The 25370-nt window shown below is 36.5% G+C and overlaps 1 protein-coding gene across 4 annotated transcripts; it reads left to right on the forward strand.

Annotated features, from left to right (window-relative positions):
- Nucleotides 1-464: 464 nt before the first annotated feature.
- LOC103701350 (DNA polymerase delta subunit 1) lies at nt 465-25066 on the forward strand. Of its 4 annotated transcripts, none has more exons than XM_008783380.5 (31): nt 465-842; nt 934-1044; nt 1182-1288; nt 1434-1593; nt 1881-2076; nt 2172-2307; nt 2442-2579; nt 3987-4064; nt 4143-4234; nt 8562-8628; nt 8738-8809; nt 10067-10153; nt 11028-11147; nt 11233-11331; nt 14638-14745; nt 14861-14956; nt 15076-15141; nt 15329-15385; nt 15482-15569; nt 15709-15788; nt 20544-20657; nt 21167-21281; nt 21360-21532; nt 21953-22024; nt 23016-23090; nt 23170-23259; nt 23355-23515; nt 23935-24008; nt 24204-24291; nt 24423-24542; nt 24701-25066. In XM_008783380.5, exons 1-30 carry the CDS (start codon nt 554-556, stop codon nt 24508-24510), a joined length of 3297 nt encoding a protein of 1098 aa, XP_008781602.3. In that variant the 5' UTR covers nt 465-553; the 3' UTR covers nt 24511-24542; nt 24701-25066. The 4 variants fall into 4 exon arrangements, with proteins under 4 accessions (XP_008781602.3, XP_026658134.3, XP_088576565.2 ...); XM_026802333.4 differs by having other exon boundaries at nt 24423-24526; XM_088720439.2 differs by having other exon boundaries at nt 473-842; nt 921-1044.
- Nucleotides 25067-25370: the final 304 nt, after the last annotated feature.

Below are 25370 nucleotides of genomic sequence, written 5' to 3' on the forward strand. Positions count from 1 at the left end.
TCTTCCGTAGATGCTTTTTTTTTTTTTTTGGTGAAGGCCAACTTCATGTAGATTATTATTCTTTTTTTATTCTTCATGTTTTTTATGAATTTTGATATGGAGCAAACAGAATGCACCCATATTTTTTTTATTTTTTTATTATTTTATCAAATTTAATGAACAATCATGATCCAAACACATTAATATAAGAAATGCCTTATAAAGACTAGGCCCTTGGTTCAAGGGTCAAGAACTTTACCTATTTAATGAGCTAGTATCTCAAAATTTTTTAAATTAAAAAAATATTTATTATGGAAAGGCTAAACATAAAATTGCAGTCAAAAGAAATCCTGACGTAAACTTTAGGCTATGTTTATTCCCAACTCCTGCCGAGCCATTTCCACCGCCCCACCAGCGCCACCTCCGCCCAGGTGCACGCGCTCGTCACGTGATTTAGGCACCAATAAAGCCCTTCTCCCAGTGGCGGGAAGCCAATTCCATCCCCCTATAACTTTTCTTTTTCCCATCTCCGATCCTCTGCACTCCCTTTCTTTCCCTCGTCCGGGAGATCACGATGAGCGGTGGCGGCAAGAGGCGCGGCCCTCCAGCGGGCGCCCCTCGCAACCCCCCGAAGCGACTCCAGGCGGGCAGCGCCGCCGGCAGCCCAAACCTTCAGCCTCCGCCGGCGGGAACGGAGGAGGAGATGTTGGACGAGGACGTCTTATTGGAGGAAACCCTCCTCAAGTACGAGGAGGACGAGGAGGCCCTCCTCTTCCTCCGCAATGAGGCCCTTTCCTCCCGCCTCTCCAAGTGGAAGCGACCCTCCCTCTCCCCTTCTTACCTCTCCCTCTCCCAAAGCATCCGTATTCCCCCATCCTAATCCCCTTTATCCTTCCCCCTTTGTCCCAATTTCTTGGATATGTGATATTGTTTTTACCTAGTTCTTGATTGCAGTCTTCCAGCAGCTTGAAATCGACTATGTGATCGGTGAAAGACATAAAGAATTCCTTCCAAATTCCTCTGGCCCTGCTGCAATTCTTAGGATCTTTGGTGTCACTAAAGAAGGTAATCTTTTTTAATCTATTCTAGATCTATGTAATTAACCCGGCCCACAAAAACAAAAAAAAAAGATTTTTATTCAATCCGATCTTATGTTGATCATGCAAACTATTTAGAGAAATCGTGGGTTTTGTGTTGGTTAGGTCATAGTGTATGCTGTCACGTGCATGGGTTTGAACCCTATTTCTACATTTGCTGCCCTGCGGGAATGGGCCCTGACGACATCTCACGTTTCCACCAAACCCTAGAGGTGGTCCTTAATATTATGACAGCTGTTGCTGTATAAAGATTTGGTTATACAGCAGATGTTGTTTTTATGCTCTTAAAATTCAATTTATGCACTTCTTGATTGGATTGCTGCGATCTTATCTCGTCGTGATGTGATATTGTGTCAGGGGAGAATGAGGGAGTCTACTAGGAACAGTAATGTGCAAAGGTTTATAAAGAGGATTGAATTGGTGCAGAAGAAGAACATCATGTACTTTCAGCAGCACCCGTCTCAGCCTTTCCTCAAGATCGTGGTTGCTTTGCCAACAATGGTTGCTAGCTGCCGTGGTAAAAAAAATGATAAAAATATTTGTTTCAAGTCTAATGTGTTGTACTGAGGAATTAATTTACTTTTTCTAGCCAGATGGAAGCCAAATATTTAGATGTTTTTAGTATTAATTATTCTTGCTGACTTTCATGCCAAGGTCACTGGTGTACATATGATATCTCATCATTGGAAATTAAACTGGGCATATGACATGTCACCTTTACGTGATTTTTCTGTACTTTTGAACTGTAATGTTCTTGCAAATAGCTTTTCATAAATTTTATCTAAAGTTACATCACTTTGGCAGGCATTCTAGAAAGGGGTATAACGATCGAAGGGCTTGGTTCAAAGAGTTTCCTTACATACGAAAGCAACATCCTTTTTGCACTTCGTTTTATGATTGACTGTGACATTGTTGGAGGCAATTGGATTGAACTTCCTGCAGGGAAGTATAAGAAAACAACCAGGAGCATTTCTTATTGCCAGCTGGAAGTAGATTGCTTGTATCCTCTTTCATCACGAGTAGCTGTCTTGCATCTATCTTCAATTAAAACATGTTCTTTATTAGTTACGTTCTTTTCTTAAAGTCCATCTGCAGATATTCTGAGTTGATTAGCCATGTTCCAGAAGGAGAATACTCTAAAATGGCTCCATTTCGCATCTTAAGTTTTGATATTGAGTGTGCGGGTCGTAAAGGACTCTTCCCTGAGCCAACTCATGATCCTGTTATTCAGGTTGTTCTTATTGCCTTTGGGGAAACAGAAGTCGTATTATATGAAGTACTTCTTGGTTATTTTAGTGTGCAAATATCTCATGACACACTTATTCTTATATATATATATATATATATTTTTTTTGTTTAAATCAGATAGCCAACTTAGTCACTCTTCAGGGCGAGGATAAACCTTTTATACGCAATGTCATGACTCTTAAATCATGCGCTCCAATAGTTGGAGTTGATGTGATGTCATTTGACACAGAAAGAGATGTCTTGCTTGCTTGGAGGGTAAGTCGTTTTGCTGGTCTCATATCAGTCTTTCTACAATATGAGTGATGAATACATGCCTCTATAATTTAAAATATACCTATTTTTGCAATAATTTACGATCTGCAATTATTACTGGGTTGATAAATATTGCAATGGTGAAGATGATGGTCACTTGAAATAGTTGTATCTACTTATGGAGTCTCTAGGCTAATTTAATTATGACTTCTGGGCAAAGATGATGATCAAGATTGGTTGTCAGCTCCAAGACCAGGTTATTTTGAGAAAAAAATTAGGAAATCCAATCAGATTAAATGCCATGTCACTTGGAAAGGAAGATTGGGAAAGCTAACCATGAGTGTTACTTATTCTACCCATCAGGGAACTATCTAGTCTATACATGCACAGGCATGTTGATCAAAAAGTGTATGTGTCATGTCATGGAAGTAAGAATACCAGCATACCACAGTACAAAAAATAAGGAAATGCAAATCTAAATGAAACATCTACATGACATTGTAAACACTCAAACACTCCTATGATCTGAAATTTATTAGCAATATATTAAAAGACGGTACATTTGAGTAAAAACCATTCACATCATGGTACAAGCTGGCCAGCAGTGAAACTATGCAGATACCAACTAGTCTGAATATTGGAAGCTTTTTACATTCAAAATTGGCTTTTGCTTAGTTCAAAATAATCATGATGCATACAGGATTTTCAGAAGATATTGGTTGGAAAAAAACAACATGACCGAAGGGAGAGAAATCTCCTAAACTGAAAAAATCCAAACTAAATAGAAATTTCCACTTTGTCTATTTATTTATCTGTTTCTGAAATCATCAAAACACATACTTATTCTTTGAAAGAACTATGGAGAAATAAATTCTAATGACCGTAGAATATCCACACAAACCGATGATGCTTAAAATTTGTATGTAATCACATGCTTTGTGTTAATGTGAATTGCCATGTATAATGTGCGTGCTAGACATGATTGTAATTTCATGTTTATTAAAGATCTTACAACATTTTCATAAATTATCTCAAATAAGTTTTGCTTTTTCAGATTTTTGTTTTATTTGGATGAAAACTACAGTCTCATTCATATCAGGATTAAGTTTATATGCACATCATTTTTTTCCTTAGTTACCTCATTTATTTTGTTCTATACTTGCGATGCTGAAAACTCTGTTAATTGACAGAATGTTTTACTCATGCTATCTCATTTATGGACCTGGAAAACAATGGGAGCTTCATATTTTTTCTATTTTATTTCATTTAATGGTTGTTGTTATGTGTTTTTTTTTGTTGTATGGTTTGTTTATTTTATGGATTGGCATGGATTACTGTCTGTAATGTTGATATCTTTTATTTAAGAGACCTGACCATATTTGAAGTCACTGTTTAATTGTAATTTTTCAGGATTACATTCGTGAAATAGATCCTGACATTATTATTGGATACAATATATGCAAATTTGACCTGCCATATCTCATTGAGGTACTTTATCTCTTTTTTATATTCATTTAAGAATTGTCCCTGTTGCAGTACAGAATTCATAATCATGTTGTTTTCTAGAGAGCTGAAGCCCTTAAGTTAGCAGAGTTTCCAATCCTTGGCCGCATCAGAAATAGTCGGGTTCGCGTACGGGATACAACTTTCTCCTCAAGGTTACCATGTGCATATGTGAATGCGACAGCATTTTTCAATATATATTTTTTTAAATTTTTCTCTCACAATCGCTGCTTTCTTTCTGAAGCTTGTTGGCATCTTTTTCTCCTGTTGATGTCACTTCTTTTGGTCTGCTGATGCATATTTACACTCATACATAAAATTCTCTTTTATATTCTGCTGTTCCAACCAGTGTTAGAATGGTAGCCTGTACCTCAACCTCAACTTTTTAAAAACATGCCTTTGTTGTTTATAGGGTTTTGACTTTATTGTTCAAGGTGCAATCTTTATTTGACCTCAAGTTCTTGCAAGGCAATATTTGACAAGAGAAGGGCCTGACGTGAAACCAAAGAAGAGGCCAGTTTGCAGTTGCAAGATGAGACCTACCAAATCAGTCATGCAATTTAAACTCATTCAATTGGGTAGCAACCCTTCAAAAGTCCCCTTTAAAGGAATTAATATAAGATTCTCTATGGGAAACAGATTTATTTCCAAGGAACATGCCATAAGACAAGGAGAAAAACTAAAACACGTAACCCAATCATTACACATCTAAAATTGATCATCTGTTTATCAGTATAAGAATGCCTCCAAGTGGTTCTGTTAAGCATCTGTTTTATTGACCTAGTAAACCCTGGGGATAAATTCTAATTATCTGTGCAAACAATTATTCAGTATCATTTCTGGGACTCACCTTGTATCTTTCATTTCTGGGATTCGCCTTCCTTCGCATGAATCCACTGTTGGATCACCCACCGCACAGTTATTGAAGTGCTCTGAACTCTGCTATTCATCCGCCTGCACATATCTCAAAGCAAGCAGTGGATGGTCCAATGGCATATTCGTGCGAGAAGGTGCATCCTTCTTTCATGCGAAAGATCCAACCTGAGTCCTCATTTTTGTCGTTTGGTTGAATAATGCCATTGATGATTCATCAAGAAGAAATTTACATTCAATTGTATCTACAACAGGTTATTGAAGTGCTAAGGTAGATAGCTGGAGCATAATTAGTGGTACTGAATTGTTAACATTCTTTGCTTCCTATTTATGATAATGAAATCAGTTTTTTTATTTAATATTTTGTGGGTAGCAATATCTCCTCTCCTGTGCTAAATTGAACTTTGAATGGTAAGGTTGATTAGTCCATCTTATTTGCATGTGGCATTCCCATTTATATGGTTCCTTAATAATTCATACCAATTTGGCCCCTGGAACTTCTTTTATTTTTTAAATTAGTGTAACTCTCTCATTATGTCTTAGTTGAATAAGAAGGTGACATTATAATTTGCCTAGAACTGCAAAGTGCAAACTTTGTAAAGGCTAAATTCTGTATAAATTACGAGCAAGTTATGTATGCATCAGGGTGAATTGATCCAATTAAAATTACACCACCTAGTATACTTGTCATTTGGTTAATATCTATACGATCTGGAACCTTAAGTGTAAGAGGTACTACCTTTTGGATGACTGCCTTATCACATCATGCCTATCAACTTATTGTTGGCTCAGTATCATCTATTCTGTAAGGCTGGGATAAAATGGCTCTGTTAAGTTTTTGTATGTTGCTGGCTTTCACATCCTGGCTCTTCCTAGATTAGATGAGAATCATTTTCTTAAGCGGGTATCATGGTGGTTTTATGCATGATTGGAATACCATACTATATGAACATACCAACAGATGCAGACCTCAATATCTTGGTGATGTCCTTATATTTATGTATGGATTTGTTGTCAATTGCCACTGCTCTATGTTTTGCATATCAGTTGCTCCAGTGATTTGCACGGTCATATAAACACAATCAGTACTCATCAAACGAAATACTCTTTAAGATGTAAACTGTTGGCATGCTTTACTTTGTTTTTTAATTTTTTATTTTTGATGCCAATATGATGTTTAGAACTATTTAAGGTGTATATTGTGTTGCACGTATGTGGATATACAAGTATTGAGAATGCAAGATGTAGTGATGAAAAAAGTTCTGATGGTCAAAGTAGGCATTGCTTGATTAGAAAGGTACTAACCATATTCTACTTCAGAAAGTAGCTGGTTTCTTGGTGCTTTTGGTTGAATATCTTCAACACCAATACTGGTAGTTCTAAATGGATGGTACAGAATGCCACATTGATACATGCTCATGTATTGGTTGGTATACTACAAATTTGTTTTAGGCATATAGGCAAATTCATTTAAAAATAAAAAAAATCAAAAATGTCATTTAAAAATGAAATCAGGAATTATCATGGAAGATAAACAACAACTGAGTTCCTCCCTTCTCTGTAGCCATCCAGCAGCAAGTCTAGTAGCAAATTGTATGAATTTGTAGTTGTAATGCTTATGCATGTACATGTTTTGGATATGAGAATTCTTATAAATTCTATTTTAACAGAAAAAAAACAGATATAGTTCTATTTTTCTTCTAATATTGCCTTCTTTGCTCTCTATTCTTCTGGTCTCTCGCCTCTCTTCTATTGAAATAAAAAAGAAACCACAGAATGCTCTCAATGTCATTTTCACCTTAAAAAAATGTGATTGAGATCTCAAATGAAGCACTTAATTAGTTTTCAAGTACTCTAGCAATCCAAATTAGCTTGTACCATCTTGGACTTAACGGTATCATGAGTTTACAGGCCAGTTTATTGGGTATGGAGCAGTATGAACTGGTTTTTCCTATGAACTGGTTCAATGCTGGTTGACAGGGAAAATATACACCAGTTATGGCCAGTATTAATACAAACCATTTCCCATGTCATTAGTGTATGTTTCATTGGCTTTGTATTATTTTTTTATTCAAGTTAATCCAGAAGTTGCCATGGCACAGCATGGTAGTGATGTTTAATTTTTTCCTGAGTTATATAGGCAGCATCTCAATATCAGAATCTTGGATTATGATATCCATGTGATCTGTATTGTTTTCCAGATTTTCTTATTTTTCCTTACCCAGTTTGATTCCTGCTGACTTTACGATCAGCTTGTCAATTACCATGACCACCTATATTGGAACAATGGTGTGTTTCATTGCTTTTCTCCTTTTTTCCCCTATTTTTAGGCTGCTTTATCTGATTCTGTTAAAAGTTAGTTGTCAATTATTAACTCATATCTAATTTTACCCTTCTAGGAATCCTTGCATCCATTTGTTTCCATTGTCCTTGCACTGTTGTTGTATTCTTTTCGAACATATTAACATATTGAGATAACCTTTTTCTCATGCAATTATTTTTTTTGGAGCATCATATATTACTTAATCATTACTTCTTGTACTTTTCCATGTTGCCTTTGTAATTAAACATGTAGGTCCACTAGTTCATTTAAAATAGCTCTTTAGAGTAGTAGATGTAATTGTTTGTAAGATAAGGAGTAGGGACGTGATTAATGTAGATATGTTTAATGTTGTGGCTGCATAATGAACATTTAATAATTAGTATTGGTGGGGTGATCCTTTTGTAAAAGATTAGAAGATTGCACGCATCATATCATCTATATGTAGGTTTCTTAATTGAAAGGAGTCCTTTTTTTCCCAGTAGAAGGGCCTGTAGGCAATGAGCTACAAAACAAGGGTAGCATCCCCCAAATACCCATAACCCCTCAAACCCTAGTGAAGGTGGGATTTGATCTCAGGTAACTTGGTCCAACTGCTTGACCATCTTGATACGCTGGCACCTTCACTAGCTGCCAATGAACTCGATAATAGGTGAGAAGAACAAGCATAGTTATTTCTAGCAAGAATTGAAGTATGGTGTTGGCTTGACATTGGCACAGTCTGTAATGTGTACTCTGTCATGCTACTTTGTACCAGTGCTTGGAATGTATTCGCATGGCAACATGCCAAGTAATGACATGTAGCTGTTATCATGCTCGTGCTGTGTGTTCTAAGGCAAGGCAACGGCACGATACGTATCAGACTGTTGCTTCATGTGCTGTACTACCATTCCATGCCAATTGGCATTTAGGTCGATAATTTGTTGATGTGGTGGAGGGACTGATGTATGACAGGTCACTGGTGAAGGGTGCTCTGATTGAGACCTGGATGACAATATCTATCGTCACAAAGTGATACTGCAGACCATTTTGCTTGCATCAACTTGGCTTCTGCTTAAAATTTTCTTAAAATCGATGTTAAGTTTCTTGTCATCCTCTGAACTTAAGTTTATTGAACATCATTTTGGTCATATTACTTAAATTACCATCATACTAAGAACCACATTACATCAAAATAATAGGTCTGTGACACTCTCGATAAGAAGCATCTTTTTGATAATTAAATTTAATGACTGTTAACACCATTTAAATTTTGCGTTATATGCTCATTATCGCTTTGAGTCATGCAGGCAGTATGGCATGCGAGAAAGTAAAGAAGTAACTGTAGAGGGAAGAGTTCAGTTTGATTTGCTTCAGGTTTGATCTATAAAACCATTTCTTTATTATGTCAATCTTCGTAACGTTATAATAGTTTACTTCTGTTAGCTTCATCTGGTTAAACCTAACGTTTTTGATACCTGTACAGGTTATGCAAAGGGATTACAAGCTTAGTTCATATTCTTTGAATTCTGTTTCTGCACACTTTCTGCAAGAACAAGTAAATGTCTCTGATTCCTTGGAATCTATATTTTATTTTAGTTTTTTTTCCTGATTTTACCATATCCATATATATTTATATCATATTATTATTGGAGGATCAAATCAAATTTTCCATAGGAGAATAGCTTTATGCTCTATACTCTGATAGATACTCTAATACCATCCTTATCTGGAGTCTGAGTTTATTTCATAGTTGTGCTACGTTACAACAGGCTGACTATTTCTCTTTAATCCACACTCTTTACATTTGTTCTGTAAATATTTGAACAGTAAGTTCCAAAGAATGGTGACATTTCAAATTTGTGACTGTTGAATTTATATAACATCAGTTATTTGCAAACTGTGTATTCAATATCTTGATCTATTTCTTCTCCCTTTATCTTTAACATTTTAGAATAAACATTCTACCTTTTGCTTAGAGTGTAACCATTACGCATCAAGTGTTCTTAAGCACAGGGTTATCCTCTAGAGCATAATTTCGCTCTTGAGAGCTTATTCTTTGCTTAATTTGTTTCTTGGTTCCAGTGTTTGGTTGGGCATCCTTTAGTAACTGTACTTTTATAGAGACAGTTGAATGTCTCAGAACTCATCAAGTGGACTCAGGCTTTTTAAATTTATTTACCTTTTCAATTAGATACAGATATGTCGTCCAAGTGAATGCCATCATACTTGGTACTAAGCAGCTAGCCTATCATACAGATATGTTAATGTCTTCTAAGGAGAACCCAGTGGCTGAGACTGAAACTGAGTTTTAGAATCTTGATTTGTATCATGGATGCAAATTTCTAGTTCTTCACCATTATTTCTTTTTTTAACAAATATTGTATAATCCGTGTTATGGATGTATTTTCTGTAGAGCTTTATTTTTCATACCTACATATTGCTTTGTCTTTTTTGTTGTATAAGAGAGCTTGCTTTGTCTTTCTTGTTTGTTAGAGGGCGGGCCTTGGTGCAATGGTAAGTTTGCTTCATTGTGACATAGGTATCACGGATTTGAAATAGGAAAACAAGTAAACAACCTCTCCATATGTATGGGTAAGGCTGCGTACATCTAGCCCTCCCTACACCCGACAATGGTGGGGGCCTTGTGCATTAGGACACCCTTTTTTTATGTATTGCTTTGTGTTTTTTTTTGTTTGATAAACCATTCGCACGTTATCATTTGGTTCCTTAAATTGGTCAAAAGAATTGCATATCCCTTTTGCCTTTTTGCATAACCGTGTTTTATTGCTGATATTGGTTGTTTGAAGAGCAGAAAGAGGATGTTCACCATTCAATAATATCTGATCTTCAAAATGGTAATTCGGAGACAAGAAGGCGGCTCGCTGTCTATTGCTTAAAGGTGCATCGGTGGTCTTCACATTCTTTATATTGTAGATAGCTTCTGTTTCTAGTGTTGAAGTTTTTTGATGTAAATAGTGTTCACTACTAATAATACTTTAAAATGTAAGTGAAACTAATTTTTTAAGTAGAATAAAATCTAATTTTTATCTAATATCATTCAAATTTCAAACCCTTGTTTAGTTCTATAACAAATACATGGACTAAGTCCCACAATTGCAGAATAAACTTAAATTTTGGAAGAAATACGGGGTTCTGCTTCTGGTGGCAACATGCTAGTGGGTGGTGGTCCCGCTTATGGGGTCAAATCAATACGTTATAAGAAGAAATATAATATGGCTTTTGGATGAAAAACAAACTCCAAAAAGTTTGATTTGTGAAGACATTGACCTTGCCAAGCAATTTTTTTTCTTTGCAGCATGAAGTGGCATATCAATTATTATAAAGTATAAACAATGTGCAAGAATATTATGTGATAGATGCCATGTTAATCATGGCTAGTGTAATGCTTGTTGAGTTACAGTTCTTCACTAATTACCCAAAATTATAAACTTCTCTTAGGGTTAAGATTCTCATCAAGGCATAAATCAAATATATACAGTTGCAAGTGTTTCATTCCCTAGCTGTATATAAGTTATCCCATATCAGTTGCATGTGTTCGAAACTATCTGCTTAGTCCTAATAACACAACTTAATGATCCATATACAGATTCCTAAGAATAAAAGAGTAGTTGACATGAATGTGCTGCAACATAATGTATGCTTCATGAATATGCTGCAACATAATGTATGCTTCCATGGTCTGCCACCACATTTCATGAAAAAAATTCCTTGTTTTCCTAATCAGCAGATTCTTTTTCCGCTTTAAACTGCAGGATGCATATCTTCCGCAGAGGCTCTTAGACAAATTGATGTTCATCTACAACTATGTGGAGATGGCACGAGTCACTGGTGTCCCTATCTCATTTCTGCTTGCGAGAGGACAAAGCATTAAGGTGACACTGCTATTAGTTCTGTTTTTATGTTTGCTAAAGGCCAAGTGTTTTGCTCCTATTAGTGATATATCATGTATTTTTTCAGGTCCTTTCTCAACTTCTCAGGAAGGCAAAGCAGAGGAATCTTGTCATTCCAAATATTAAAGGGCAAGCATCTGGACAAGAGACTTTTGAGGGTGCAACTGTAAGTTAATATAACCTGCTGACATGTTGTCTGTACCAAGGTTTGCTAAACCGGTCTGTACCAGCCATCACGGCCGACCCAGCCGGCCTGGGACCAATACCGGATTAGCGTGGAATCCGGTACCGGTAGCTTATCGTTGGAGAACCAGTATGGAACCGGTATGGGATCAGCATTTGATCAGCGTGGTACGAGACTGGTATGGGACCGAACTGGTACGGTACCGGTCCGGGCTGCCACCTGTATGCTGGCCGGACCTTGGAACTCTGTACTCTGCTGGTTGCTTAGGGGCCATTTGTTTGTTTGTGAGGTTTCTTGAAACAGATAATTCTAAAAAACCTGATTTTCTGAAAAGAAGGTTTATGGAAAACAGGGTGAGGCCTGACTTTCATAAAAGTTCATTTTTTAGGTTTAATGACTGGCAGTTTTTTTAATTATTATTAACAAAACAGGTTTTGTGGAAGGCAACAAAGCAAGAGTTTTCCTAAAACCTATTTAATTTAGGTTTTGTATAAGTTCATTTGAGTGAAACTTGATAACCGAAAAGCCCCTCAAAGTGATTTAAGCATGTTGTGTTGCATATATTTACTTTTGTTAATTCAAATCAAAACATATTTGGAGACAGGCTTGAGGAATATTGGTGTGTCCAGGTATCCATTGCATACTGAACTAATATCTGCCATGGGTCAGAGTAGGCAAAATAGGTTGATGAGTTGAGCCCTACAGATTGCTTTAATTTGCTTATTTTGGTTAACTAAGGTTTTTATATACCGTTGTTTCTTAGGACTGTGCTTATGGATTTAATTTTGGGTTTTTAGTTGTCCTAATTCTCAATCATCAGAACTTGATAGAATGTCATGGTGGTCTTCATGATTTTTATATGTATTGGATCGAGACCGGATGTTTTTGTGCCAAACCAGAACTTGATAGAATGTCATGGTGGTCTTCATGATTTTTATCTGTAGTTCACTATCTTATATTTTATATAAGAATTGTTAATGATACGTGTTGTAGGGAATACATATAAGAAATTTTAAAAGTATCATTAGGGAAACAATTAGTTAGAATTAATTGCTTTTAGTTGTGTGGAACTTATTAAGATTGGGAGAAGTGGAAATAATTTGGTTCAAAGGGCGTGGTTGAGAAGGCTAAACACTAAGGCACTTGATATAATATTGCATATTGATTTTTTGGACTGGTTGCCCAGCAGCACGGGTCGGTACGGCCCCGCGTTGTACCGTGCCGGCCTTGTACCAACATAGTAGAGGCGGGGGAGAGGGAGAATGAGAGAGAGGAAAAGAGAGAGAGAGGGGGGAGTGAGAGGGAGAGGAAGGAAGAGAGAAGCTAGCTGGCGGGGCCGGGGAGCCTCCGTGTGGAGGAGGCGGAGGCGTGGCTCTACCTCCAGGCTCCTGTTTCGTTTGAAATAGGGGCCCGAAGGGGGCCCCTTTTATTTTTCAGAGTTTTAAGTGAAAAGTCGGCTCCTCGGCCTCCACGTCCTCCGAGCGAAGGCTCTCCAGCCGGCCTCTCTTTGCCTTCCTCCCTCACCCCCTCTCTCTCTTTTTCTCTTTTTTCTTCTCCTTCTCCCCCTCCATCGTCGGTTCCAGTTTCGTTGCCGGAACCGTCCCGGTCTGCCGCCGGTACGGCTCAAGATGCCCCGAACTGTGCGGTTCGAGACGGTTCCGCCGACTATGATTCTCCCATTTGTTTATAGTTAGATTTTGCATTCCTATTTTTTTTTTCTTTTTAAAATGCTTAAAGTCAAAACTAGCCATGCTTTTTTTACGCATGGCTTTTAATATGCTTCTACCTTCTGTGGGATGGGGTATCGAAGGGTGTTGACAGGTTAGGAGTATGCGAGGATGCAAAATTTCTTTTTTGTTCGAAAGGTCACTTGTGGCTTGCAGTTGGATATGGACTATACATGTGGTTGTTGAGAGAATGTTGCAGCTTGAAAAGATAATATTTTAAACTTAACCATCGATTGCAGAACCCAATCTTCTTAAGTTGTGATGTTACAATGAAAATATGATTTCGGAAAGGGTAATAGTTATTTAAATCAAGGTTCGCCATCTTGATGCCAGACCCCATATCGGTACCATCCTATTACAGTGTCGGTATAATACCCGGTATGGGGGTTGGTTTGGCATACCGAGTGTCGGTACCCCTCTCATATTGCATACTGTTTTCCATTATTATAGATTGCATTCTACTATTCCCATTACCGCAGTGACCTCTGTAAGTGCCACAATGTGGGGTCTTTCCCAATGTAATATATCTTCTCTTGAATTTGGCTACTGCAACCAGCAGGTAGTGTTCTCTTCAGTTGGTTTATTGACATGTTCTGTTTGCTATGCAAACCTTGAGCCTGTAGTATTTGTTTGCAATTAAGAAAATAGCCTTCACAAATCATATTTGTCTCCTGTTTTTTGTGACTGGAGGGGAAGTATACATCTGCTTATCAAGCATTCCTAGGAACATATGTAGGGTGAGTATGGGCTCGGGATGAATGGTAGACCCTAAGTTTATATTCATTTTGGCCTGGACTTCACCCACACGGTAAGTTGTTTGGGTCCTTTTCCCTGCATTTTGTATTTATGAACATTTTTTGTTTTGGCTACTGTGCACCATTGAAGCTGGATTGTCATTCTTAAGTTTTGCAGTAAGATATTGGGTTGACAAATGTCAAGACACATTGTAGATATACTTGACATAATAAACTGAAAATGCACATGTAATCATTTGCTGTTTGCAGACATAAAAAAATCCAAGCATAGGACTAAGTGTTATTTGAAACCAGAGTCACAATAACTCTGAAATATTACGGAATTCTCCAATCTTGAACTTAACATTAGTCAAATTATTTGTTGAACTTGTTTCTGAATAACTGGAACATTCCATTATGTCATAAAAAAAAGGGAAAGTAAGGACCCTCTGAACTATTGCCAGCTATTTTAACTAAATATCTTCGAGCATTACCTTCAAGCCATAGCTTCACACATACTCATAACTATTTTACTGGTTTTTATTTGTGTTGCTGTTCTCTGTTCATTATGCACCTGTATATAGAAATATCACCTACTTTACGTCTATTTTTGTCATATCTTTCACTGTATCCTGAAATTTGAATCTCCACCTGGCTAACTTGTTCCCAAACTCCATCTTTGTGATATGACTAAGAATACACTGTTTTGGCACATATTCTGTTATTCTGCTTGGGCAATAATTCTTATGTTTTATCCTTTAGATTGTGAATAACTCAAGCCTGAATTAGATTGTGACCTATAGCTGCTTATCCTTTGTAATTTGCAGGTTTTGGAGGCCAAGGCTGGATTCTATGAAAACCCCATCGCAACATTGGACTTTGCTTCTTTATATCCATCCATCATGATGGCATACAATCTATGCTATTGCACTTTGGTAAAACTTTCTAATCCTATATATTTTATGCATCCAATTAAAGTATCATGAATTGCAAAAGTAGAAAAGATATTTCTTGATCATTGAAAATGAAAATTCCTGCTATTCCATTTAGGTGACACCAGAGGATGCTCGCAAACTGAACTTGCCTGCAGAAAGTGTTAATAAAACTCCATCTGGCGAAATTTTTGTTAAACCTGATTTACAGAAGGTATATTAATTTCTTCATTACTGCAGTATGAATTCATAAACGCCAATTAGACCATCTATTACTTTTTGTAAGGTAATATTGGTGTGACTGTAGCAGGAAGATAACATTTCTATTTTCAGGGCATACTTCCAGAAATCCTTGAAGAGCTTATAGCTGCTCGTAAAAGGGCAAAAGCTGATCTAAAGGTACTTTTCCCCCATTTAGTTATTCCTTTGAGAAGTTGAACAATATGCAACCATACTTTTGCTGGGTGGTAGGTTAACCCTTATCTGATACTTTAATTTTCTTAGTGTTACATTTGGATGATAAATAGATTTAGATGCTGTTATGCATATTCAATCCAATTTTACTGCAAATTCTGATGTGTTTCAGGAAGCCAAAGATCCATTTGAGAAGGCTGTACTAGATGGCCGCCAGTTGGCTTTAAAGGTAAACACATGCCATCTATGTCATATAGATTCTTCTATCTGAATTCAGTACTCGGTTTGGATTGTGAGCTCTGTTGAATGTGCATCATTTTTTCAGATCAGCGCAAATTCTGTTTATGGGTTCACCGGAGCTACCGTTGGCCAATTACCTTGTTTAGAGATATCTTCTAGTGTGACAAGCTATGGTAAAAACAAATTAGTTTGTATAAACTATAAAGTACTTATTTACAAGCTCAAACAAATGACTTGTTGAGTAACTGCTGAACTAATAAAAAAATATTTTTGCTTCCAAATGTAAGAAGTTTCTTGTTGTTAAATGTTAAGGTCGGCAGATGATTGAGCACACAAAGAAGCTTGTTGAGGAGAAGTTCACAACAGCGGAAGGTTATGATCATAATGCAGAGGTACATTTTTTATTCTTATTAATTATAAAATTTGAAAATAACATAAGATTTATATTTGAAGCAAAGCATGTATGCTGTAGTGCCCATGGATTTAATTGCGGGTCAACCCAGCACAGCATGGCATGATACATACCATGCCAGTGCCTTAACCTGAATGCTGCAATTGCATGGTTGAGCTGGGTGCCAACAGTTGGCATCCTGCTGTGCCAATGCTTGGAAAGCATGCAAAGCATTGTCAGGGAATGGCAGTGGATGACATGTGCCATGCTAGTGCTCCACAGGTATGTGATACTTCAGTCCTTGCTAATGACAGGGACTCATGGACTTTGCCCACATTGAATAGGGTGTTTATCGATTACCTTCTAGATTGGAAAGTGATCAGATGCCACCCACTGTTTTGCATCAATCCTCTTTTTGTTGAAAGAAAGCTTATCTGTTGTATTGTGTTGCCTTGTTGATTTAAACAGATGCAGAATTGAACTGGCTTTTCCCTGAAAAGAAGTAATATGTTGCTATAGGATCTTCACAATAGTGGTAACCACTTCATTGTCAGTAGAGAGAGAGAGTTTGGAAAGATAAATCAAACAATGGAAGTTTCAGATATTTCTATGTTTGGAGGCTTAGTTACATGATTGGATGGAAGTGCAAGCAGATGAAGCCGAAAAACTGAGGGTTGAACTCATGCTTGGTACTAGGGATGTTAACAGGCCAACTTGCAGGCCTAGCTGTGTATTGTCATGGGAGTCAATTAGTATCTTAGTTTTGCGTGGCTGGGAGACTGGATTTTAGAGGCCTTATATTTACTAATATCACTTTTTTAACTTGTAGAATCTGTGCTGGGGTCAGTCGCATTCCCAAAGAAGTAATTGTAGTTATTCACCGAATATTTTTTGCGAGTTACCCTTGCTAGAACAAAAGATTGTCAATGTTTTAAAAATGCCTCTCAAGTTGCTAGTTGTAAGTTCGGGATTGAGTCCTAAATTGTAGAGGGGGCTAGATTGGATGGGTGGTTTTAGATTGTAGATCATGAGATTTTTTCTCTCATTTATTTCAAACTTTTAAAACATAAAAAGTGAAATTTTAGATATGAGTCAACTAGAAAGCAGATGAATAATGAATACAAAACCATACATATAAAAGTCTAGTTTTCACCAATATAGGCCTGTATATAGCATATTTAATGAAACAAAGATGTTTGTTTTAGATAAATTGTTTTGGAAAAACATATAGCTGTGAAAAGTCCATCAATTTAATTACCATTTTAGATAAATTGTTATAGAAAAACCAAGGACTAGACTTTAACATATGACTATAAAATACCAAATTTTGTATCTCGTTTTTTTAACTCTATGAACCTTAATAACAGACTTGCTACTTTTACTACGCAGGACTTATTGTTGATAAATGATTTAAGAGCCACACAGTCAAATAAATTATAAAAGACAGACATTCCCATGATTTAGTATGTAGCTTGCATAATCAAGTTGGTCCTATGATCAAAACGAATGAATAGTCCATATAGATCTAAATTTTGTGATCCTCCCCTGATCCTGATCTGAGGATGGTATCTGGTCCGTTTAGGGCCATTTTGATCCAAATCGTAAGATCCGGATTGTGAATCATGAGATTTGAATAACATTTGCCAGATGTGCCCAAAATACCATAGTTTGCATACTAAGTGCAGATCGTACTGGCATTGCCACATGAGAATAACTAAACTAGCTAAATTACAAGTCCAAACTAATAACCTTATCACACTTCAAGTCATTACATTACTATATATATGTTGGAATTTTTGTAGAAGGCAAAAATCTAGCACATCCCTTTCTTAATGACACTCATGCTTATATGATTTCAAGATTATATTTTAAGAAAAAGAATTATTTATAATATGGCCAAAGTTGTGGAGAGATTTCCATAGATACTAGAGATTAAGTCCTTGTTTAGGTGCGACGCATGCTTTACAAGTACATCAATTGTCAACTTAAATTACCTAATGTTGGTCCTCAAATTCATTTCTAAATTTTGATGCAACCTATCAGATTATCTTATCTTCATGAGGTTATGTTAGTGCTTCATTTTGCTAGGGATGGTGGGATCTTTAGCCTTCTATATCTCCTATTTACTTTACTGACCCACAAAGCACCTACATGTAATGGAACAATTATTCCTAGTCATGTTATCCTTGTATAGCACGCAGAGCAATCCAATTACCCCATAAAAGATAAAAGATGGTAGAAATAGTTGAAAGATACTGAAGTGTATCAATGAAGGGTTCAACAAATTTAGAATAGTTTGTTACTTGTTCCAAGTGATTATGTCACAGGATTGTTCTACAATTGCAAAAAGAAACAGCCATAAAATTTTTTGTTGATATTGGTAAAATGTTTTGAGAAAAAGTTGGGAACAAATTGAGATAAGAATTATGAGGCTAGATCAATAAAAGAAAGTAAAGTGGCTCAGCATGATATAAATGATTTTCAAAATAAACAGTCTTTAGGCCCTTACTCCGCTTATCTCTCTAGATGCGGCCGGTCTTAGGACTTTTTGACAAAAGCGCCAAAGCCAAATTCTCCATAGACAAAAAAAATGATTGTGACTATTGTTGAGGATTCCAACTATCTTAATTGGTAAAGTCATTGGGTGTTGATGCTAGTGACCTAGGTTTGAATCCCGCCCTCGCCTGATTTCATGTAGGCTTGCCGCCATCCTAATTTTCAAGAAAGGAAAAGAAAATTAACAATATTGTTCAATTGGTCTGATCCTGATGTGGTATGATGATATGCATTTGTTTTTTTGTTTACCCATGGAGATCTTGTAGAATGTCTCTTAATGGTGATGTTATGGGTTATTCTATTGTTAAAGCATGTCACCAAATAAAAAAAACAATTTTTGGTTTATAGGACTTCTCATTGTTGCCTTGATATGAAATATACTCAAACTCATACACAACTCAACTAAGCCTTAACCCAATATAGTTGGGGTCAGATACATGAGTTCTTTTCCTTCATTCTGCTCAGTTTAAGGCCATACTTTTTGAAAAATTTTGAGATATCAAGTCCTTCCTTTCTACTTCATTGCATGTGATTTTTAGTTTACCTTTACCTTTTTTCTTTCTATATGTATCAAATTACTTCTTCATATCCAAATCATCTGAGTCATCCTTCCCTCAAGTTGTTCTTAATTAGTTCTTTCTCCACTTTTTTATGAATGACTTTATTTCTTTTATTTTTTCTTATATTACTACACATCTATCTTTCATTCAAGTATACTTGTGCACACGATATTTTCTAACTATCCAACATTCCATACCATAAAGTGTAGCTGGTCGTATGATTGTCCTGTAAAATTTTTCCGTCAACTTGATAGGGTATTCTATGATCACATAATATCCCAATTACACTTCTCTATTTTATCCAACCTATTTTAATCCTATGGGTAACATCATTTTTAATCTTTCTTTCTTGATGAATAATCAATCTCAATATAAAAATGATCACTCTTAGGAACTTAATGATCCTCAATTTCACTCCACCTTCATCTCAATTTCTAATTTTATTGAAACTGCATTCTATGTATTCTGTCTTGGTCCTACACTCCTACTTAATTAAAATTCCGTGGATTCTAATGCACTTGTTCATATTCCTACTTAAGATTAGCCCAACCTTAGTTTCATCTATAAAAACTATATCATCCACAAGTTGCATACATTAAGTATATCGTCCCGAATATACCTAGTAAGCTCATCCATAACTCGCACAAAAAGGAATGAACATAGAGCAGATCTTTAGTGTAAATCTATTGTGATTGGAAACTCATTAGTATTACTACGAGTAGTTCTCATATTGTAACTGCTCCATCGAACATCTCCTTAATCACTTTAATATATTTAATAGAAACTTTTTTCTTTTCTAGCACTTGTCATAAGATTTCTCTAGGGACTATCATATGCTTTCTCTAAATCAATAAAAATCATATAAAGATCTTGTTTCTTTTCTCAATACTTCTCCACTAACCTCTAGTGGAGAAAATAGCTTCCATAGTCAACCTTCCGGGCATAAGATCAGCTTGGTTCTTTGATACTTTTCTGTCACACCTCATTCTGTGTTCAGTCATCCTCTCCTGATATTTCATAGTATAGCTTATAAATTTAATACCAAGATAGTTTAGACAGTTTGAATTTTATTTTTATTCTTATAAGTTGGTGCTATAGTGCTCTTCCTCCATTCGTCTGGCATATTCTTGGTTTTTAAAATCTTATTAAATGAATTAATCAATCAAGTTACTCCCACATAATCTAAATACTTCCAAACCTTAATAGGGATTCTATTAGGTCCAACCATTTTTCCTATTTTCATTTTTTTCAATGGAACTAGTCAGTTATCCTAAATCGTCTACGACTTTCATTGAATATCTTATCAAAATAACCTCTCCATCTTTCTTTAATGTCATCTTCCTTAACCAAAACTTTTTGATCTTTATCTTTGATGCATTTAGCCTGAGTCAAGTTTCTTTCTCTTAGTCTTATAACTTAAATCTACCATGTAAACATTTTCAGTATCGTCCTAGGCATTGGAGAAGTGTTATGGAGGGAAAGACACATGATTCTGTAGTATCTAGATTTCCTTCTCAAATCTGCTGTTTTTTTCTTTTTATGTGTAGGTATGGGAGAAGCTGCTGGTTTTCATCTGGATTTTGATGCTCTATATACACACCCTTGTGCTTGATTATAATTTAACTGATGAATGATGCTAGGTGGTTTATGGAGATACTGACTCAGTTATGGTGCAATTTGGGGTGCCAACTGTGGAGGCTGCGATGAAATTGGGAAGAGAAGCAGCTGAATATATAAGTGAAACTTTCAGGAAGGTATCAGGGTTGTTTTTTGAGTTGTTACTGCTTCAGCTATACAATTATTGTATGGTTTGTTTCAGCTTCATTACAAGTTTATAATGCAATCTGATGCACAGCCCAGCGGACTTCCTAATCTGTTTGAAGTTATTATTCTGCATTCTGAATGTCAAATCTGGTATCAGAGTGGAATTTTTTTCTGGAGTTATCTAGACACCTGCTATTGGTGGGTGTGAAAGAATATATTGGCCAACCTTGTCATCTTGACTCTGAGGCTCTGGAAATTGAAATTCAAATTCTTTATTGATATGCACCATATCATTTAGAATATCGGTTAATTAGAGAAAGTATCGTTGCACCATGCTTGGGATTTCTTGGGCCATCTCTATGCAATCTCTTATTTTGTTTGTTGCTCTATTTAACCTGATTTGAACATAAGAGTTTGTTGTCCTATTTAAACTGTTTAGCTTCATCTATTTTTTATCATTCTTGACAATTGGTGAAAGAGTGTTTTTGTGTATTTGAAGCCCATCAAACTAGAGTTTGAGAAGGTCTACTATCCGTACTTACTAATCAGCAAGAAGAGATATGCTGGATTGTTTTGGACAAACCCTGAAAAATATGATAAAATGGATACCAAAGGTAAAAACTAATGTTCTACTACATTAAGTCTGGCATTTTATGTTTTTCGTTGTTAATTCATCATCTTTTGGTTGACAGGCATTGAGACAGTCAGAAGGGACAACTGTTTATTGGTAAAAAACCTGGTAAATGAGTGCCTTCATAAAATATTAATTGATCAAGATGTACCTGGAGCAGTTCAATATGTCAAAAATACCATTTCTGATCTTCTGATGAACCGCATTGATTTATCTCTTTTGGTTATAACAAAGGTGAGACAACTGCCTGTTAATAAACCTTTCTCTTGAGGTGTTTATAAGGTTGAGAAAATTTCCTACCAGGAGATGTCATCTTTATCAAGCTGGTAAAGTTTTTGGTAGTTGTACCAAATGTCCTGGGACTGAATCCCGCCTTCAGGATTTTGGGGGTTAGAGGTATTTGTGGGAGGGCTACCTTCATTGTGTAGCTCATTGCCCATGGGTCGTTTCAATCAAAAAAAGGTTATCTTTTAGGGCAAATGCTGTTTATTCAAAGTTAGGCAAATGCTGTTTATTCAAAGTTAGGCAAATGCTGTTTATTCAAAGTTAGTCTAATGGTGATTTATTAACTGCTTAGTGGCTTGTAAAATCATTTCCTTAAGATGTTAACTTGTATTCTTTGAAATTTATATACTTACCCTTCCCACTTGACAGGGTTTGACAAAAACAGGAGATGATTATGCAGTAAAAGCTGCGCATGTTGAACTTGCTGAACGAATGCGGAAGGTATAGATTCCTCCTCTTTACTTGTCATACATGATTTGGAAATTCTTCTGATTTTTCCCCAGAATGATACCAAAGCAGGAATGTATAGTTTAGCATGGTTAATTGTTGCATCTGCCATTGTTTTAAGAGCTTCAATATGATGATTTTCTCATATATATTTACTTATTTAAATTTTTTTATTAATGAACTATTGCACCTTCTTTTATGAGGAGACTATTATACCTTATTATGTATTAGACGAACACTGCCTGTTAAACTCTATCTTTGGAAGTCTTTAAACATATGATTCAGGACAATTTATGATAATCCCAAGTATTTTGGTACCACCGACTATAATGATTCGACTTGAAGAACTCGGCATTGGGATAACCATGAAAAGTATGCATGTGCAATAATCATGGTCTTGGCGTCTAGATCTAGGCATTGATTGGTTAGGCTAAGTTAAGATCAGTCTCAAGAGCTAAAACTGGTGCCCCTTGGCACCATGCTCAAGCGAGAGGTCTTTTTGTACTTTTTTTTTCTTTTTTGGTTGGGGGGGGGGGGGGGGGTTGATGTATGTGTGGGTGTGATGGGTTGGGGTAGGAGACTGAGTGTTTGTTGGATGCCTGTAAATCAGGAATCAAGATTGATATTTTCTCCTGCTTATTCTCTTGTATGTTCCTTTCTCTTAATCATTTTATAGTCTGAATAAGAAATAAGTGTATCTATTGTAATAAAACTATTGACATTGTACATGTAGAGTAGAAAAAGAAAGGGACCTATAAAAAAAGGTCTGCTTGGTGGAGATCAATACCTCAATATGGTTGAGGCAGAGTTAAAAAAAGAAATGGCCGTGGTGGAGAGAGATGAGACCCACTGGACAGTTTGTGTTATGTATAGAAATGTAACAAAATATAGTCATATGACTATACATTTCCGCTTATTTTATGTTTTAAGAACTCGTATGTTTCTGTGTGCCTTATATCAAAATGAATTGCTTGGCGGTGAATAGCGAGATGCAGCAACTGCTCCAAATGTTGGAGATCGTGTTCCATATGTTATAATTAAGGCTGCAAAAGGCGCCAAGGTAATTCATGTCTTGCTTATGGCCTAAGAAGGCATAGAGTTTATTTGAGCAATGAACGCATTTGGTTTGTTGGAAACAGGCTTATGAAAGATCAGAAGATCCCATATATGTTCTGGAGAACAACATCCCCATAGACCCCCAATACTACCTTGAAAATCAAATCAGCAAGGTTTGTGCAGTGTGCATCATTCATTTTGTAACTGGTTTTACTTTTACTTTTTATTTTTTAAGTTTCAACTGTTCAAATGCTTTCAATGTTGGCAGCCACTTCTGCGAATATTTGAGCCAATTCTAAAGAATGCAAGTAAAGAGCTTCTTCATGGAAGCCACACCAGAGCTGTCTCTATTTCAACTCCTTCAAACAGTGGTTTGATGAAATATGTTCATAGACAACTTAGCTGCCTTGGATGCAAAGCACTGATCAGGCAAGATTCTTTTACCTCCCTTAAAAATAAGAAATCAATATTTTCAGATATTGGCCTATAAAATATCTTTAGTGGCGAGTTTCAGTTCAAGTGTTCAGACTTCATAGTGTGCTTGCCTTTGTTGTGCATTGCAAACCAAAGCTGCTAGTTTGTTATTTCTTTTGACCTCTGGATTGCAGTTTCCGAAGAACATTATCTTCTTTTCATTTATAAGTCTGTACTGCATACTCTTGCAGATGCGGCAAACTCCTCATGATCTCTTTTAATACTTTCATAATAAAATGTATGGCGGCAAATAAATTATTTATCCAGCTCTTAACTTCTGTAGCAGATCTTTAGCACATACACATGTGTGGTGCTTTCTGAGAAACATAGTATATGCTTAAATCTTAATCTGTCACCCATCTTTTTGCTGCCAGTAATGCTGAACAAACACTCTGCTCGCATTGCAAAGGAAGAGAAGCTGAGTTGTACTGCAGAACAGTAGCTAATGGTATTGCCTTTTAACGTTGCAGATTCTTATTGCTTTAATATTTTTCTCAGCAAAATTACAGTTGAAGATGTTAGAACCTGCACCTGGCCCTTTTATTATTTAGAAGGCTGTCATGCATCTTAATAAATGTTTATCACTATTTGTTTTTCATGCTCGTGCATTTATTTCTAGTCATTTGTTATCATTGTTTCACAGTTTCCGAGTTGGAGCTGCTTTTTGGGAGGTTGTGGACACAATGCCAAGAATGCCAAGGTTCTCTTCATCAAGATGTGCTGTGCACTAGGTCTCACACGCAGCTCTCTCCTCTCTCTCTCTCTCTCTCTCTCTCTCTCTCTCTCTCTCTCTCTCTCTGTGTTTGCGTATTTATATTTATATTAAGTACTCAGTTACTGACAATTTTTGTTTCAAAATCAGTCGTGATTGTCCAATCTTTTATCGAAGGAAGAAAGCACAAAAGGATATGGCTGAAGCTAAGATGCATCTTGACCGATGGAACTTCTGAGCCCCTTCTCAATGTTGTACGTCCTCGATATTGTGAGTTTCAGATTAATTTTTCTCAATTTAGATTGTTTCTAGGCTCTTGCAGTTGGTCGCGTGGCTAACCCACAAACTACTAGCTATTGTCTTTTCTCAAGTTCATTGACAATTTCAATTTTCAACCTTTTTGGTAATGATAATTCAACAATTTTCAGGATTGCAGTAGCACTGCAGTGTCTTGCAGTCATCGGTGTTTCGTCCTCAGGTTTTCTTATGAGTTATGAGTCACAAGCTCGTGTTAGAATATATGATGGATAAATCAATCATTTGTAGGTTCATCTCAAAGTGTGACGGCCAAGTAGTGTAACGTCCACCTGCTGATGGTGATCAAAGAGCAAATCGAGCTAGATTATAAGGTGTCTGTTGGGGTGCATTAGTCCAACAGAAAAGAGGGATGAACAATCGCAGGTCACAGGGCACACTAATGTGGAGCTAGGCTGATATTTTATTTATCTCTTGTTGTAGTTATGATGAATTTGTAAAGTACGATTGGCTTTCCACAATGGAATATGCTCTCTTAACTCGCTGTCAGCTTGAAGGATATTATTTGGCATTGCTGTTGAGAAATCAAACAGAGACATTCGGAGCCAAAAACATCAGCCCTTATTTATCAGAAACACATGAAAATCAACCAGAGGTTCTGCTAGTCGTTGCAGCCAAACTGGTCCGGCAAATTACCTATGCTTTTGTCTGATTTACACATCGGAAGGACCCTGGCAAGTGCTGCTGAAATCTGCAGGAAATAGAATAGCCAAAGCAGTCTGGGAAATTGATTTACCAGCTATGCAACACCTGTCCAATTCTTGCAAATATAGCAGGGGCCAA

Source organism: Phoenix dactylifera, chromosome 4 (assembly GCF_051530095.1).
Source record: "Phoenix dactylifera cultivar Ajwa chromosome 4, Ajwa_hap1_PhDact_Kaust_v1.1, whole genome shotgun sequence".
Taxonomy (NCBI): Eukaryota; Viridiplantae; Streptophyta; class Magnoliopsida; order Arecales; family Arecaceae; genus Phoenix; species Phoenix dactylifera.